The 16583-nt window shown below is 39.2% G+C and overlaps 1 protein-coding gene across 1 annotated transcript in view; it reads right to left on the bottom strand.

The window, feature by feature from the left end:
* The window catches only part of Arr1 (arrestin 1), a 61560-nt gene that overhangs the window by 16370 nt on the left and 28607 nt on the right, over window positions 1-16583 (bottom strand). The window contains exon 6 of the mRNA XM_067151821.2: window positions 3163-3306. Coding sequence (XP_067007922.2) covers window positions 3163-3306 — 144 coding nt within the window. The remainder of the gene's footprint in view (window positions 1-3162; window positions 3307-16583) is intronic.

The following is a 16583-nucleotide window of genomic DNA, read 5'->3' as shown; positions in this document are numbered from 1 at the left end:
CGATGAAGCTTCTAATCCGGCAGCAAGTATTCACTACCCTTCACTGTACAGCTCAACACAACATCGGGCTGGAATGTAAAATGCTAACCAGCAAGCAAAACTGTACTGTCCTGAAGCTCGTTGAAGTCTAGGAATTCAAGGCGTTTTCCTGTTATCACAGATCTTTTCCGACCTACCTCCGATGGGAAGGACTGTTATCTATGTTGGAAATCACAAGGACTGACTAAGAGAAAAGTGAGCCTCTATGGACTGCATGTTAACAACCAATCTCATTTTCAGAGTCTCTTTGTTTTTTTGCTGGCTTTGACGTATTTTAAGCCCATGAATCAGTGCTTTCTTCTAGTAAAGGCCCTCTCCGTCTTCCGGGTTCTGACTCCACCATAAAACCATGGTGACTTTTCACAATCCTCCTGAAACTATCCTGGTGATTGATTTCATCATCTGCAATATCTCACACTCTTGCAACCATTTTCAATAGATATAATGTGATGGGAACATCTTAATGAGGTTTCATTGTATTTAGAGAAATGCTTTCAGCTGAAGGTCAAATAACATTCCTCCTTACCATACTGAGTGCCATTTTGTTTATCCTGTCATTGTGCTTATCTGTAGCGTTCTTAATTTTATGTTATTCAATCTTTGAGGTGCCTCAGGCGTCTTACCTCTGAGTTCTGTGGTTCAAATCCCGGTCACTCCATGTGAGATTTGTGCTGGACAAAGTGGAAGCAAGACAGTTTTTTCTCTGGATTTTCTGGTTTTTGCTGTCATCTTTCATTCCAGCAACACTCTCCAATACCATTTCATATCATCTGTCAGTCATTAACCCTTTGAGAGTCAGGTTTCTTAGCCCACTGCAACCCCAAAATTTAGGTTTTTGCACATGTTTGTAAAACAACCCTCAAGAGGCATTCTATTTTAATGAAATGCATGAATTTAACACATTATGTTAACAAGACATCAAACAACTAGTTTAAGCACAAAAATTGTGAAACATCATTTTTAGTAATTGTTTTTGGTATGATAATCCTCGAAACAAGGTACAGGGTAAAGAGTCCTTGTGTTTCTCTTCTCCCTTCTTGATGTGTGAGCACACACATGGCCCACTCTTCTTCCTGGTGGATAAGGCGCTTTATTTACCTTCATTCACTTTGGCTGTAAGAGCTCATCCTCACTTTTATTTAAGTCTTCACCACTTGAATTATTTCTAGACATACCTCACCGTCTTCAAATACTGAACAATCACTTTCATCATTCATAAGAATTTCACGAACTGTATCGTCGCTTGTAAGCAAGTCAGCTCGACTTAGCACAGTCATTTTCTGCTGTTTGCAATTGAGTCGCTAAAGCTAAAGACATCCGCTTAAAAACATTTCATTTCCAGCACTTCCCATGGTGATAACAATAACCTAACGACTTCAGAGGATAGCCAACAGATGTTGGGAGCTGTCCGTTTTTCAATCGTTGTCCAAAGACATACAGTTACGAAGATATATCACTTCAAATTCCAACACACAATGTAGTGCACCGTGACAGGCACAGTTTCTATTCTCGCCTCTAGATGGGGACTTCATTCATCCCATTCCTGACCTGCTTGAATAACTCCAAACAGGCTGAGGAGTTCTATTTTCAACTCTTGAAGGAAGTATACCGTGGAAATAAATTCTACTCTCAAGTGAAATGTGGTTGTTTTTATTAATCTTCTTCTTAGGACACCGTCTCCCTATGAAGGTTGGCGATAAATCTCAAAACAGTTTGTCCATACCAAAGGCTCAGGTCTTTAAGTCAGGAATTTCTCCGTCTCTCTATGGGAATCAACATCTACATCTCCACACATCCTCGATGATGAGTTGGAGATGTTCATATCGTTCACCTCTCATGATGTGCCAATGTTCCTTTATGAATGTTAGACAGTCTTTTTTATTATTTAACATGTTGAGGATTTCCTCAATGGTGTTCCTTTCCACCCAGGATATCTGAAACATTCTTCTGTACATTACATCTCTCCAATCCATATCTCCAGCAAAGGCCTTCAAAACCATGCAGGACAGGGAAAACATAGCATCGCAACGCACAAAGTCAGAGGTGAATGCTGAGATCTCTACTGGTGAATAGGACCCTCACACCATTGAACACATGTTTGGCTTGCGCAGTCCTGGATAAGATTTTGTTGTTGGGATCACAATCTCAGTAAATGCAGTCCCAAGATATATGGAAGATGAATTTTCATGAATGCCTAACCAAACTGCACAAATAAATGAAAGCAAGCAGTGTCAGGAAAGGTCACAAGGGCAAACAAATTACAACTTATAAATATCACTCTTTTGATTCTGTATTGGCATTAACTCAATTAAGGTTGAAGAAGAGTCCCACCTTCCAATAATTTATGTTTTTATAGCTACTTCATGAAAATACAAACATAATCCAGCTTAAAATTTAACTACTCAACTAAAAAATTAGTACAAGTTCCTAAAATATGGAACATCTTCTGCTAAAAATGTAAATGTGAAAATTGACACACATAGTTAAAACACTTATGGTAAGAATGAGGCTGAAAATGTGTCAATGTTCAAGTTCACCATAAAATCTACATCCACGAGTGAGACGTCTTTGTTAATGTTGTTACACTTCATAACTTAAAGCTGACATTAATGGACTTAAAATTTATTAATTCATTCATTTGCTAGGCGCTTTACGTCGCACCGACACAGAGAGGTCTTATGGCAACAATGGGACAGGGAAAGGCGCTTTGAGTGGGAAGGAAGCGGCCATGGCCTTAATTAAGGTACAGCCCCAGCATTTGCCTGGTGTGAAAATGAGAAACCACGGAAAACCATTTTCAGAGCTGCCGACAGTGGGGTTCGAACCTGCTATCTCCCGAATACTGGATACTGGCCGCACTTAAGCGACAGCAGCTATCGAGCTCGGGATTCATTCATTCATTCATTTTAATACGACGACCGCAGAAACTCCTTGAAAAAAACCAAAGTTATATTTAGGTCTTGAGTAAACTGTTGGTAAGCATTATTACTTATTATGTTGGAAGTTGTCAGTAAAAAAGAGAGTAAAATTTTACAATACTAGAAACATAATATAACATCTGGTAGCACACAGAGTGGTTAGAAAATACCTTGTAATGAATAATATTTGATAAGATGTACTCACAGAGTTGAAGAAGCCAGATTTGTCTTCTCATGCTTCAGTTGACCATCCAGAGCTATACCTCGCCTGTCCTTGTTCGATTCCAGAGTTGGAATCAAGTACATTATTTTCTGCAGGGTGGAACCAGGTTGAATAGGACAGCCTTCCCTAAAATCATAAAGTGATGGCATGTATGACAGGCAAATCTCCTCTGCATGTGAGATAATCAGCACTTCCCCATTCTTTACATTATTTGTATAAGAGTGACTGTTTTGACTCTTGAGCATGGCAAGGCATTGTCAAGATATTGTTTAAAAGTCAGTGTTTAGAATATCTACTGTTTGCTCGACTGAAGTGCGCTTTAGGGTCTCTGTTCACCATTCTATTTCTGAGATGGAAACTTCTTACAACACTTTTATTCATGCTTCATCGGAGCCTCCACTGTTGAAAATACGTTCCCAGTTTGGTTAAATCCTTCATGAGTATATCCTATGTAGTGTCCGGCTCCATGGCCAAATGGTTAGCGTGCTGGCCTATCGTTACCGGGGTCCCAGATTCGATTCCGGGAAAAGTTGAGAATTTTAACCATAATAGATTAATTCCGCTGGCACTTGCCCTTGGGCACTCCCAGCACTAAAAGCCATTCCTCTGTAGTCTCTATGCTTGTGGCTGGAAACTCTGTGAACTTTTCACTGATCAGCCGAGTACTGTGCACCAATTTGGTTTTAAAAATGTTGCGTGAAGATGAAATGTTGCTGAATAACTCCATGCATTTGGTCATAGAAACTATAGGCACCGTGCAGATATATCGAAATGCTACTACTAGCGCTACATAGTGGCCCGTTCTGAAACAAGAGGTGAGGCGCAGTACAACGTGTGTAACATTCGAACAAGTGGCGGGTTTAAAGCGATTCAATTCGGGGATCTAAGTGAATCATCATGCAATAAAGGAAGAAACCCTATTGTCAGTGGCCACGTGAACGGCGTTGAAGAGTTAATTTCGAATGGTTTCGGATACATCACAGGAAAAGTCACCCGACAAACGTCTGGCAATTTGCCGCCTTATATCGTGAAACTTGAGGTAGGCAAGGTGTAGTTAGGTAAAAATGTATATAGTTTATTTAGTAAGGATTAACTGATGTATGTTTGCTGAGTTGTACGCATTTTTATTTTGTGTTCAGGTTGACCAGAATGGTAATGTCTCTACCAGCGAATGTTCCTGTCCTGCCGGCGCCAGAACAACTTGCAAAAGCATAGCTGTGGTAGTGTATTATATAAATAATGAAAGTGTTGTCTCCAAAACAGACCATCCGCAATAGTGGGGAAAACCAAGCCCGAAAACAATGTCAACAGAAAAATATAGAAAAGGCAAACGCGTAGAAGAACTGTTCGGTAAAAAGACTTTGAGGACATCTCTTCCCCCCTTCGAATTAACTGAGGATATTTTAAAACACATCCCTCGCAGTCTTCGTACAAAGCATCGAGCAGAAGCAAGTACTGAAATCAAACAATCGTGCAGGACCATAGTCACCTTATTGATAGACAGGGTAGTGAATGATGTGGAGAGAGAAGAATGTGAGGAAACTGTGACACAGCTATTACATTTACAAGTCTCTAACGACGTGCGCTTGCCAGACAAATACAACTTTCGCACTGTGAGTGACGAAATGTTTTTTACCAGCAAAGTGCAGGTTGATACAGATCATATAATTAAAATCTCCCTGGACACTCTATCTCAATCAAGAAGCCCTCGATGGTTTCAAGAAAAAAAGATAATATCTGCTAGCACGAAAGCAAATCGGACCAAAACTAGGCGACATAACTTTGATACTTTAGCTCTCGCATTTGTAAATGAATCTCCAATTGGGGGAGCTGCTTTGAACATTCTTACGGAAGTGAAATGGAAAGTGAAGCAATAGAATGCTATGGAAGTTCATTTGTTGTTCGTGTTATTCGATGAGGTTGCAAATTCGTTAACACGCAACACATAGACGATGTCATCCACGTGTGGAAAAAGTTCTGTTGGCAATTTCTGTAATATATTGTATATTTTGATTCTTTGAATACACCTTTCTACGTGAATTCTAACACTCGCAATATTGTAAGTACTCTCAACTTCCTCAGCTGTTAATCTCCCGTCACGTAAGGGTTGAACAGCCTCCCCAAGTAGATCAAGAGATTGTATTTCTATTCCCAATACAAGGGTTGCTACACTGCAAAAGTTTTAATTGCAATCACGCCTAATGGTATGATCGCTTTAAATCTAAATGTTACGGTGGAAGAGCTAGCGACTCATTCATAACAGCCGTCAGTGGTTTATTTTCCTTCAACCTGGCGATGAGGTCATGGCTGATAGAGGATTTAGACATCAGAACTAACTTATCTGGCCGTGGTATCATAATCGTGACACCACCGTAAATTCCGTGCAGTCAATAATGACTCGACAATTACCGTAATTTCTCTTAAATGCTGGAGACGTTGTTTCTTGAACACTTTCCTTACTGGGCCAGAATATGAAATGTTTTGTACGCAGTGGCAGTTGCATAACTACGGTCGTAAAAAAATGTGAAATTGTTGTCCTGTGAACACTCTCAAAGCAGAATAGGACAGTCCGATTTTCATTTTCATTACGAAAATGAATAATCTGGTTTCTTTACATAATTTTGAAACGTTACAGTTTGATAATAACGCAAGGCAAAGACGTTGAAGTTCACACCTGTTAAATCACGCATTTGTTCCTTATATAACTGTAGCCTTGGAAACCTGGACCCTTGATGTCTGCATGATCGTCTTCCGTTCCAGATATCATGTTTCGTTAAGTCCCCTCCCAGACCGAAATTAAGTGGAATACATGCTTGTGTATTTACGTTGTTTTCATTTATTGAACAAGAAAACATGAAGTCTGAACAATAAAATTCAGATGCAGCTGTTCCCACGGAAGCATCCTTGGTTATGTTACTTGGGCAAACTGTGCTTGAAAATTTTCCGTCTTAATTGTTTCAATCGCTTGAGTTGTCAGTGCAAGCGCTGTAAGCTGGATCCCAGCGACACATTCCTCTTCTTGGATTCATCTGGAAATATTGTCGGAACATAGGCTGGACTTAGTGGGTGTCCAGATCTTTTGTTTCCGATGAAATGCGCACTACATATTCTTGAGTAAGTTGTAGGTTGCCAAAGTGATCCATCAGTGCTAATAATTAAATTAAATCGGATCAACTGAACTTATGGCAAACATATGCAGTACGTATATGTAGGCCTACTTACTTCGTTCGGTTAACTCCTTGTATTATCCATCACCTCCTTCGGTCCACATCTATCGCTCGTTTTGGAAAACAATAAATTTTTTACTTCACTTCCCGTATTTGCGTAAGTATTGGAGCATCTGACAACACAACAATTGAGTTTACTTGATCTCCTTTTCTCTGTCATTATCATCTGGGTGACTACACGCTCAGTCATAACAGAACAGCTACTGCGAGTCTGGAGTCTGCCTCACGTGTTGTTCTCCGCCCGGCCGCTAGAGCGACACGCACGGTGCCTATAAAGACCCCATTACAGTGACTCCCTAAGCTACATCCCTACTCTACATCTTCAGAGATGCAGTGCTCTTATTTGTGAATATTGTAAGATACTTCATTGCCCATTCATGATTGCATCATAGAATGTGTTCCAGGATTTGATCTACCTGGAGGAGTCTGGTCAGAACTTAATCATATACAGAGTAACCATGGAGTATCTGGGGACTTCCTGTTTGAATGGAAGGTAATTTCTTCTCCATGCTGTCAATTTGAGGTTAATAGACAGAAGTGTATCTTACATGCTTACTCAAAAGATCAAAAAGACTTTGTCTTGCTAACACCTCAATCAAATGGAACGTAAACAAAATGGGGGAAAAATCTTATTCTCCAAATCAGGGCTTAATGAACTGGAATATCCAGAACCAAACTGCAATGCCCGCCCACCTGCCCCCTGCAAGCTGAAAAACATCGAACATTCTTCTAGTCCGGGGTAATACCGTATTTCCCAAAATCCAAGACGACCGCCACTTTTTCCATCAAAAATTTAAATCGGGCTTAAAAAGTGCTTTCCAAAATCATATGAATGCCTTTCTTGTATATCTCTGTCTTCACGCCAACGCGGAACATTGGCTTCAGTTATGCTGTATTTTCTTGAGGCTGCACAATTATTCTTTATTTCCATGAGTTTCATAACCGATAAATTAAAAATTGGCATCATAACATCGATGAGAACCAGTTGAAAATTTGCCGCAAATCTTGTTCGACGTGTCTTTACAATACTACAATACATCACAAAAATATTCCTGCTGTCTGTAAAACTCCACTGAGTAGCCATAATTCAAAGGCCACATGTTTTGATGCCATTCTGCAGATATGAGAAACATTTTTTTAGAGGCTAATAAGGGGACATTTTGTTATCTATTCAGGGGATTGGGAGCCATTTCTCATTACCAGCTTCCCGGGTCGGGTTGTGAATCCAGGACCTCCATCGCTGCCTGTCTCTCCACCACTCTGCTCCTTTTTCAAGTACATATTTTGGTTTTCCCCTCTTCTCTATGCACTCCCACACTGAACCTGTCCACCTCTTTCAGGGTCTTCCTCGTGGTCACTTTCCTGTAAACTTCTCTGAAAAAGCTTTCTTTGGCACTCTCTCTTCTGCCATTCTCATCGTATGCCCATACCACTTTAGCTTTGTTGTTTCTATCCTGTCTTGAAGTTTCAAGATTGCTGTCCTTTTCCTTATCTCTTCATTTCTAATTCTATCCTTTCTGGTCTTGCCCTGGATACCTCCGAGGAATTTCATCTCCGCTGCCTGTATTCTTCTCTCCTCTTATTTTGTTGCAGTCCACGATCCAGCTGCAGGGTTCATAATAGGTTGAATATAATACTTTCTTACATTTCTTCGGGTCGCCTTGGTTCCACAAAATACCCCTTACACTCTGCTAGAAGCTGTTTGCTTGTTGTATTCTTTTCCCAATTTCCTTGGTTATTTTTCCATCTTCTGTGATCACACTTTCCAAGTATTTGAAAATTTTAACCAGAATTTTACCATTCAGTTTTATCTTTCCCCTTCCTTCCTTCCTTCCTTCCTTCCCCTTGTCATCACTATTGTTCTTGCTTACTTTCATCCCAAATTTTTCTCTCTCTTGATTCCATACATCTACTTGTTTTTGCACTTCTGTTTCATCCTCACCGCATATCACTATATCATCTGCAAACATGGCTTTTGTTGCCTGTCTTCCCAATCTCTGTTTAATGTTCTTATGAATTTCATCCATGACTATGATGAATAGTATGGGGGACAGTATACTTCCCTGTTAGAGACCAGTTTCTACTTTAAACCATTTTGTTTTTCCTATACTTGTCTTCATACTACTAACACAATTTTTGTACATAGCTTTTATCATTTGTATTTCCACTCTATTAACTTGTTTGTTCGTTAATGTGTCCCATACCAACTGTCTGGGAACACTGTCATAAGTCTTCTCAACGTCAATAAATGTCATCACTATGTCTTTTTCAAACTCCCATTTTTTCCTCCATCATATGTCTTAATGAAACGATCAGGTCAAACGTTGATCTGTCTTTCCTAAAACCATACTGTCTTCTTATATTTCTCCTTCTAGCTTCCTCCTCAGTCTTCTTTCCAATACTCTCTCATATATCATAGCTACATGGGCAATAAGGGTGATCCCTCTGTAGTTAAAACCTATTGAAATAATTTAAATTTTGTGTGTGTGCATTCCATTTAGTGCTACTTGTATATTGGTGTTTAGTGCTTGTTGGTAGAAATTGGGAGTAGTGTTATTTATTTGAATTTTATAACAAGTAATTCATTTAGTGTACAGTAGATTACGTTTTCTACGTCAAGTAGGCTAGCTAGGTGTACTTTGTTTCGAATTTAGGTTTAGGAAATATTTTAGGTGTTAATATTAACTTTTAAAACAATATTTTTAAATATCTGTAGGTTCGTTGGTATTATACTTACAAAGGCAGATTATCATAAGGAGTTGTAACTCATTGTAATTTCCGCCGCTACTTTTCCGATATTTCGTACAGATATCCGTTCAAACTATCACGAAGGTAATAATTGATTACATTAAATAACACGATAAGCCTGTAAACATCGATTTAAAGAGAATTCACGGTAATTTCACTGGATAATTACGGTACTTAACAGTTTCTTGGATTGTTGACAATTGTTGCTACAAGCACATGATAGTAGTGTAAATAAATACAAAGTCAGCTGATTCATTATTCCGATAATTTGCAGTCTTAGTTCCCTGCATACTTTGTACTTTCCACCTTCATTTATTCATCGAGTAAAAGTTAATAATCAAATTCCTATATCCCAATAATATTGCACTTGAAGCCCCTGGCATGGTTTTGACAGAAATTATAGTAGACAACCTCTTATTCTCAGCATTTAAGGACACTTTTATTCTCCGTCCCGTGTAGTAGGGAAAGTAATACTAATCCGCCAGCGGTAAAAGTTCATATAACCACACTTCAGCTGAAAATTTGTAGTGTAGATACAGTATATTTAGATAGTGCCGTATCTTGCCTGATATATTCGTGTGTTATCTTACGTGTGTATCTATTAGAGCGTAGTATTAATAATAATTTGTCTAAGCATTTAGCTTTGTTGGTAATCTTTGAGTACAGTAGTTCTTCCAAATTTCATTTCTGTCTGTGCTTAGTAGTGACATAAGGTACCGGTATCGTAATTAGGATACACCTGAAAGTAGTTTAAAAATTACTGTAGTGTACTGTACAGTAGTATACGAGTAATATCCTATTAGAATTTAGTGTGCTTATTTTATTATTGTAAAATATTGTGTAGTACTGGTGTAGTAGAGTTATCCGTAGAAACTCTTACTAAAATACTGTTGTTGTAATTAGGATAGGCTTAATTGCAGTTTGGAATTGTGTAGTTCTTGTGTATTACTTTCGATATTCAGTAATTAACAGCAGTTTTTATCCTGTTAGGGGTTGTAGGATAAAAAATAGTGTACGACTAAGTAGTATTGTAGTGTAGTCGTATATTAATTAACTTATTGTTGTGTACTATCCCAGACAATATATCCCTCCATTCATTTATTTTTTGCAAATAAGTTATTTAATTTTTATTTTCATATTTTCCGTAAAGAATGGCTAAGGAGCGCGAGTGTATGAACTGTGGGTGTGGTGAGGCATTGAGGGGTATGAGCGAGGAGTTGGAGAGTTTGAGGGAGATAATTAGGATTCTCACAGAAGACAGGAAGGAGGATAGGACTCCCTCAAACAATGTACATGTTACAGTATGTGTACAAGAGGGAGGGGAAGGAAAGGGGGAGTTGTAGAAGACAGGTGGTCTAATGTTCTAAGGGGAAGGAGATTGCAGGCCAAGGGCTCTATTCAGGATCAGAATTCAGGACAGGTGTCTGTGCGAAATTGATACGAGTCACTGCAGGTAGAACAACAGAGGGAAGATGAGGGACAGGGAACTGTTGCTGAGATGTGTGGAAGTAGGAGGAAGGGAAAAGGTAGGCAAGGGAAATGCAGAGTAGAGGATAGGAAAAGACAGGTGGAACATAGTTGGAGATATGTGGGATCTGGTAAATGCAGCAGGGCTGAAGTTTAAGAAAGCGGAGATTGTTATCAGTGGAATACTGTGTAGGAGGGATACTGACTGGAGGGTGATTGGGGATTTAAATGAGACTATGGAGTGGGTATGTGGGAAACTGGGAGTGAAATTTCTAGATCCTAATGGGTGGGTAGGAGATAGGGATCTGCGCTCAGATGGCCTTCACTTAAACCGCAGTGGTACGTATTGTTTGGAAGGGTAATAGGAAGGTATATTCAGGGAAACATGGTGGCTAGAGAGCGGTGATAAGGGAAACTGGAAATCAAGTAGGGATGACATAAAATTGTTAGTGTTGAACTGTAGAAGTATTGTAAAGAAAGGAATAGAATTAAGTAATTTAATAGATATATATTTACCAGAAAGGAAAGGCAGTGGGCATAGATGAACTAAGTGCAGATATGCTGAAAGCAGCGGGAATTCCAGGAATCCAATGGTTCTACAGACTGCTCAACAAGATATGGGAGGAAAATACTATTCCTGAGGACTGGAATATGGGCATCATTGTACCTCTGTTTAAGAAAGGAAACCGACGAAAATGTACTAATTACCGTGGTATCACACTACCGTCTCATGTCCTGAAAATATTGGAAAAAATAATAGAGACCAGAATCAGAGATATTGTTGAACCAATTTTGGAAGAAGAGCAGTATGGTTTCAGACCAGGAAGGTCAACTAGAGATCTTATATTTGCAATTAGGATGCTAATGGAAAAATACCGGCAGAAGAACAAGCCTTTATTTCTAATATTTTTGGACATTGAGAAAACATACGACAGTGTACCAAGGGAAAGAATTTGGCAATGCTTTAAAGAACTTCAAGTGCGAGACAGCTTCATAGACAAAGTGAAAATGTTGTATAGTGGGAATAGAAGCTGTATTCAAGTAGGATGTGGTTTGTCAGACTGGTTTGAAACAAAGAGAGGAGTGCAGCAGGGCAGCTCATTATCACCACTTCTATTTATTATTGTAATGGATGTAGTAATGAAATCTATTCAAAGGAAAGAACATGGAGATATCAAAGCCTTCACATTTGCAGATGATGTTGCGATCTGGAGTGACTCAGAAGAGGAATTGGGAGAGAGAATACAAAGCTGGAATGAGGAGTTTAAGAAATATGGTTTAAACATTAGCAAGACCAAGACGGTGGTGATGAAAGTGTATGGGGAAGGAGCAGAACCAATAGTCATGTTAAATGAAGCCCAACTGGACAGTGTTCCAGTTTTCAAATACTTGGGTAGCGTTATATCAAATGACAACCTACCAAAACATGAGGTGAACAATCGAATCAATAAGGCAACACAATTTTACCACCAGGTAAGACACCTGTTGTGGGATGAGCAAATACCCATGAAAACAAAAATGACATTGTACAAGTCCTACTATACACCAATTCTTACATACAGTCTCGAAACCACAACACTGACCAATAGAGATAATTCCAAACTTCAGGCAACTGAAATGAAATTCCTACGCACTATGATCCAGAAAACCAGGAAAGACAAGATTAGGAATGAGAAAATTAGAGAAGAAGTAGGAATAGATGATTCTCTCCTCAATAAGATTCAGATATCAAGACTGAAGTGGTTTGGTCACATTAAGAGGATGCCAGTAAACAGAACTGCAAGGAAGGAATTTGACAGAAAGGTAGAAGGAAGACGACCCGTGGGAAGGCCACGAAGGAAATGGATAGATTTAGTTAAGAGCGATGTACTGCTGAGAGGTCATGATTGGGACAAGTTGGTGGAGGAAGAATGGTACAAGGACAGGATGAGATGGAGGAGGCTCATATACCACACCCGGGAAACTGGAGATGGTTTAGGATGATGATGATATTTACCAGATATTGTAATAGGAGATGAATCATGGCTGAGAAATGATATAATGGACGCAGAAATTTTCTCATGGCACTGGAGTGTGTATCGTAGAGATAGGATAGGAATGGTGGGAGGGGGAGTGTTCATTCTGGTGAAAGAAGAATTTGTAAGCTACGAAAAAGTTAAAGATGAGACACATGAAATTCTAGGTGTAAAGATAATAGGCAACTTGATATATTTTGAGTGTACAGACCGGGAAAGGGTAGCACTGACGCGGATTCGGAATTATTTGATAGGATAGTCAGCTATGTGGGAAACGACATGGAAAGAAATGTGATTGTAGCAGGAGATCTGAATTTGCCAGATGTCAATTGGGAAGGAAATGCGAACGACAGGAAGCATGACCAACAAATGGCAAATAAGTTAATATGGAAAGGACAGCTGATTCAGAAAGTGATGGAATCAATCAGAGGGAAAAATATCCTGGATGTGGTGCTGATAAAACCAGATGAGCTCTATAGGGAAACTGTAGTAATAGATGGTATTAGTGATCATGAAGCTGTATTTGTCATTGTTAAAAATAAATGTGATCGAAAGGAAGGTCTTAAAAGTAGGACTATTAGGCAGTACCATATGGTTGATAAAGCAGGCATGAGGCAGTTTCTAAAAAGTAACTATGATCGGTGGAAAACGGTAAATAAAAATGTAAACAGAATCTGGGATGGGTTTTAAAAAAATGTTGAGGAATGCGAAAACAGGTTTGTATCTTTAAGGGTGGTAAGGAATGGTAAAGACCCACCTTATTATAATACAGAAATAAAGAGACTAAGAAGGAGGTGCAGACTGGAAAGAAATAGAGTTAGAAATGGCTGTGGAAGTAAGGAGAAATTGAAGGAACTTACTAGAAAAATGAATCTGGCAAAGAAGGCAGCTAAGGATAACATGATGGCAAGCATAATTAGCAGTCATACGAATTTTAGTGAAAAATGGAAGGGTATGTATAGGTATTTTAAGGCAGAAACAGGTTCAAAGAAGGACATTCCAGGAATAATTAATGAACAGGGAGGGTGTGTATGTGAGGATCTTGAAAAGGCAGAAGTATTGAGTCAGCAGTATCTAAAGATTGTTGGTTACAAGGATAATGTCGAGATAGAGGAGGAGACTAAGGCCAATGAAGTATTAAAATTTACATATGATAACAATGACATTTACAATAAGATACAAAAGTTGAAAACTAGAAAAGCGGCTGGAATTGATCAGATTTCTGGTGATATACTAAAGACCATGGGTTGGGATATAGTACCATATCTGAAGTACTTATTTGATTATTGTTTGGTCGGATGAGCTATACCAGATGAATGGAGAGTTGCTATTGTAGCCCCTGTGTATAAAGGAAAGGGTGATAGACATAAAGCAGAAAATTACAGGCCAGTAAGTTTGACGTGCATTGTATGTAAGCTTTGGGAAGGCATTCTTTCTGGTTATATTAGATAAGCATACCTGCCAACTTTTAGAAACCAAAAATAGGAAGATATTTTAATTCTTGGATTTCATCACATATATTCCACCACGGTCTACGTGAAAAAAGGTCAGGATAAAAGGCATACTTATCTACAGTTACAATGAAAATTGACCATTAAATTTAAAATCTTTAACTAAGAAAACATAAAAATAGTTACAAGAAAATGTACCTAATCACTCTCATTTATGACATTTACATACGAATAATATTTGTCACACCATCACACGCAACAAAATGTATAATACCGTATTTTCTCGCGTAATTAACGCACTTTTTTGACGAAAAATACAGGCGGAAACTTCGGATGCGATTCAAGGAATTTGGATATTATTTACAATTCATTTACATTTAAAAGATACATCAAATATAATCCAAACACAATTGGTTCAACCCATTTGCAGTTATCGTCATTTGGCGTAAAATTCCGGCGTGAGATTTTTTCTGAAAAGTCAAATAGGGTACATCAGATAAGCTAGACACGTGGGTTTGAAGTACGGTACCGACACTGGAAAATATTCTTCCCATTACGAGCTGACAATACGACTTGAATGACATACCGGAAAAAAAAACCTGTCCAACACGAGAAGGGCCGGGCATCGAAGGAGGGACCCTGCTACATTACTCCAAACCGTTTGTATCCAATCTTGTACGAGTGACGTGTCCATCCACCCTTTTTCTTGAATACGAACGTGGATCACTCGCGGAAATTTTGCTTTAGGCATTGTTTTTCGTTTTAGAAAAAAGTAAGGTGCAAGGTTTCTGCCATCAGCTATTACAGCATGCATTGCAGTACATCGTTGGGTTTTTTTTTTTGCTTGCAGTAGCACGTGCGATAACAATGTATGTTCCTTTCTTATCGACTGTTCGACTTTGTGGTATATGGAAACTGATTGGCGTCTGACCTGCGATTCCTATAAGGGAGATAAAATATTCCTTCACTTTACGCTTTTCAATCACAAAGCGCTGAAAATGGTTGAAACCATTCATCACTTTTTGGCATAATGTTGTTCTTCGTCGAAGAGAAAGTCCATTTCTCTTCATAAAATTAATTCAGCCTCGGCTAACCTTTAAATACGAGACAATGATTCCACGTGCCGCGGCTATTTCTCATTCTTTAAAATGCAGCATTTTGTGAGAAACGGCTTATCCAACATTGGGTAACAAAATCATATAGTTAAGCAGATAATCCTCTACTTGCGGAAACATGCCGCTTTTTGGTCCGCAAAATGGTTTGTGAGACTTGTTGGCCGCTTGAAGTGCACTTCTGTTACCGCGGTAGCGCATGTTTCATTTGGACACTGATAACTTGCTGCCCGCTGCTCTATTCCCGTATGTTTTGGCGTAACTGATCACCGCAAGTTCGTATGATGCAGTACGGTACTGTACCAGTTTCTTAGAGTACTGTGGACTGACAAACAATTTTGAGATCACATAATGTCCCGTACGCGAAACACTCGTAAAACTAGTGCAGTGGGATTTCCTGCCGGCTAATACAGCACGTTGCCCTGTATTTGGAATGCCCGCTTTCGCAATAGGAAGCCTGCTACCTGAGTAGTTGGCGGGATCTTTATTTTGAAACGCATCCGGAGCTGAGTGTGGATCTTTGAAGTTATGGATGCGTCAAATTCCACTTTGGACCCAAAAATATTGGGATGTGTAAATTATGCAAGGGCGTCGATTACGGTATGCGAGAAAATATGGTAGTTTCCTTTAATAGCCGGTAAAATGTACAGAAATTTATAGGCATCTCTTAACACTTGGAGATAACGTTTGTCATATTTTTTGGCCATAACGAGAAAAGAAAATACCAGAAACTGTCATAGAAATGCAAGGAACAACTCCGACGAAACTACGCACAGGAACGATGTTAACAGCACGCGAACAACACAATAACAAACTCATTGTTTCGTCCCGATTAACTGAGTCGTTAGCGCGCACTAGCCTCTTGCTTGCAGGACGATTGCCGCCCCGAATCCCCAGCTTAAAGCGCACACGCTGCTGTGGTGAGCGGGAAACACGATACACGAAGGCAAAATAAAGCATCAAATACGCTTGAAAATTAGGTTTCGTAAATTACACAAGCACATAAGAATTTATCCTTTATTCTAGGGGAAGAGTATTGGCCGTACTAGAGGTTATATTAGTCACAAATCGGAAGAAGTAAAAATTAATCGGAAAATAGGAAGACGAGTTAAAAACCGGAAAGTTTCCGGGTAATCGGAAGGGTTGGCAGGTATGGATAAGTTTGTGAAATTAATAACTGGTTCGATAGAAGGCAGTTCTGTTTCAGGAAAGGTTATTCCACTGAAGCTCAACTTGTAGGATTCCAGCAAGATATAGCAGATATCTTGGATTCTGGAGGTCAAATGGACTGTATCACGATTGATCTGTCTAAAGCATTTGATAGGGTGGATCATGGGAGACTACTGGCAAAAATGAGTGCAATTGGACTAGACACAAGAGTGA

The sequence above is a fragment of the Anabrus simplex genome, chromosome 7 (assembly GCF_040414725.1).
Source record: "Anabrus simplex isolate iqAnaSimp1 chromosome 7, ASM4041472v1, whole genome shotgun sequence".
Lineage (NCBI taxonomy): Eukaryota > Metazoa > Arthropoda > Insecta > Orthoptera > Tettigoniidae > Anabrus > Anabrus simplex.
This window is presented reverse-complemented; position numbering and strand designations above follow the sequence as displayed.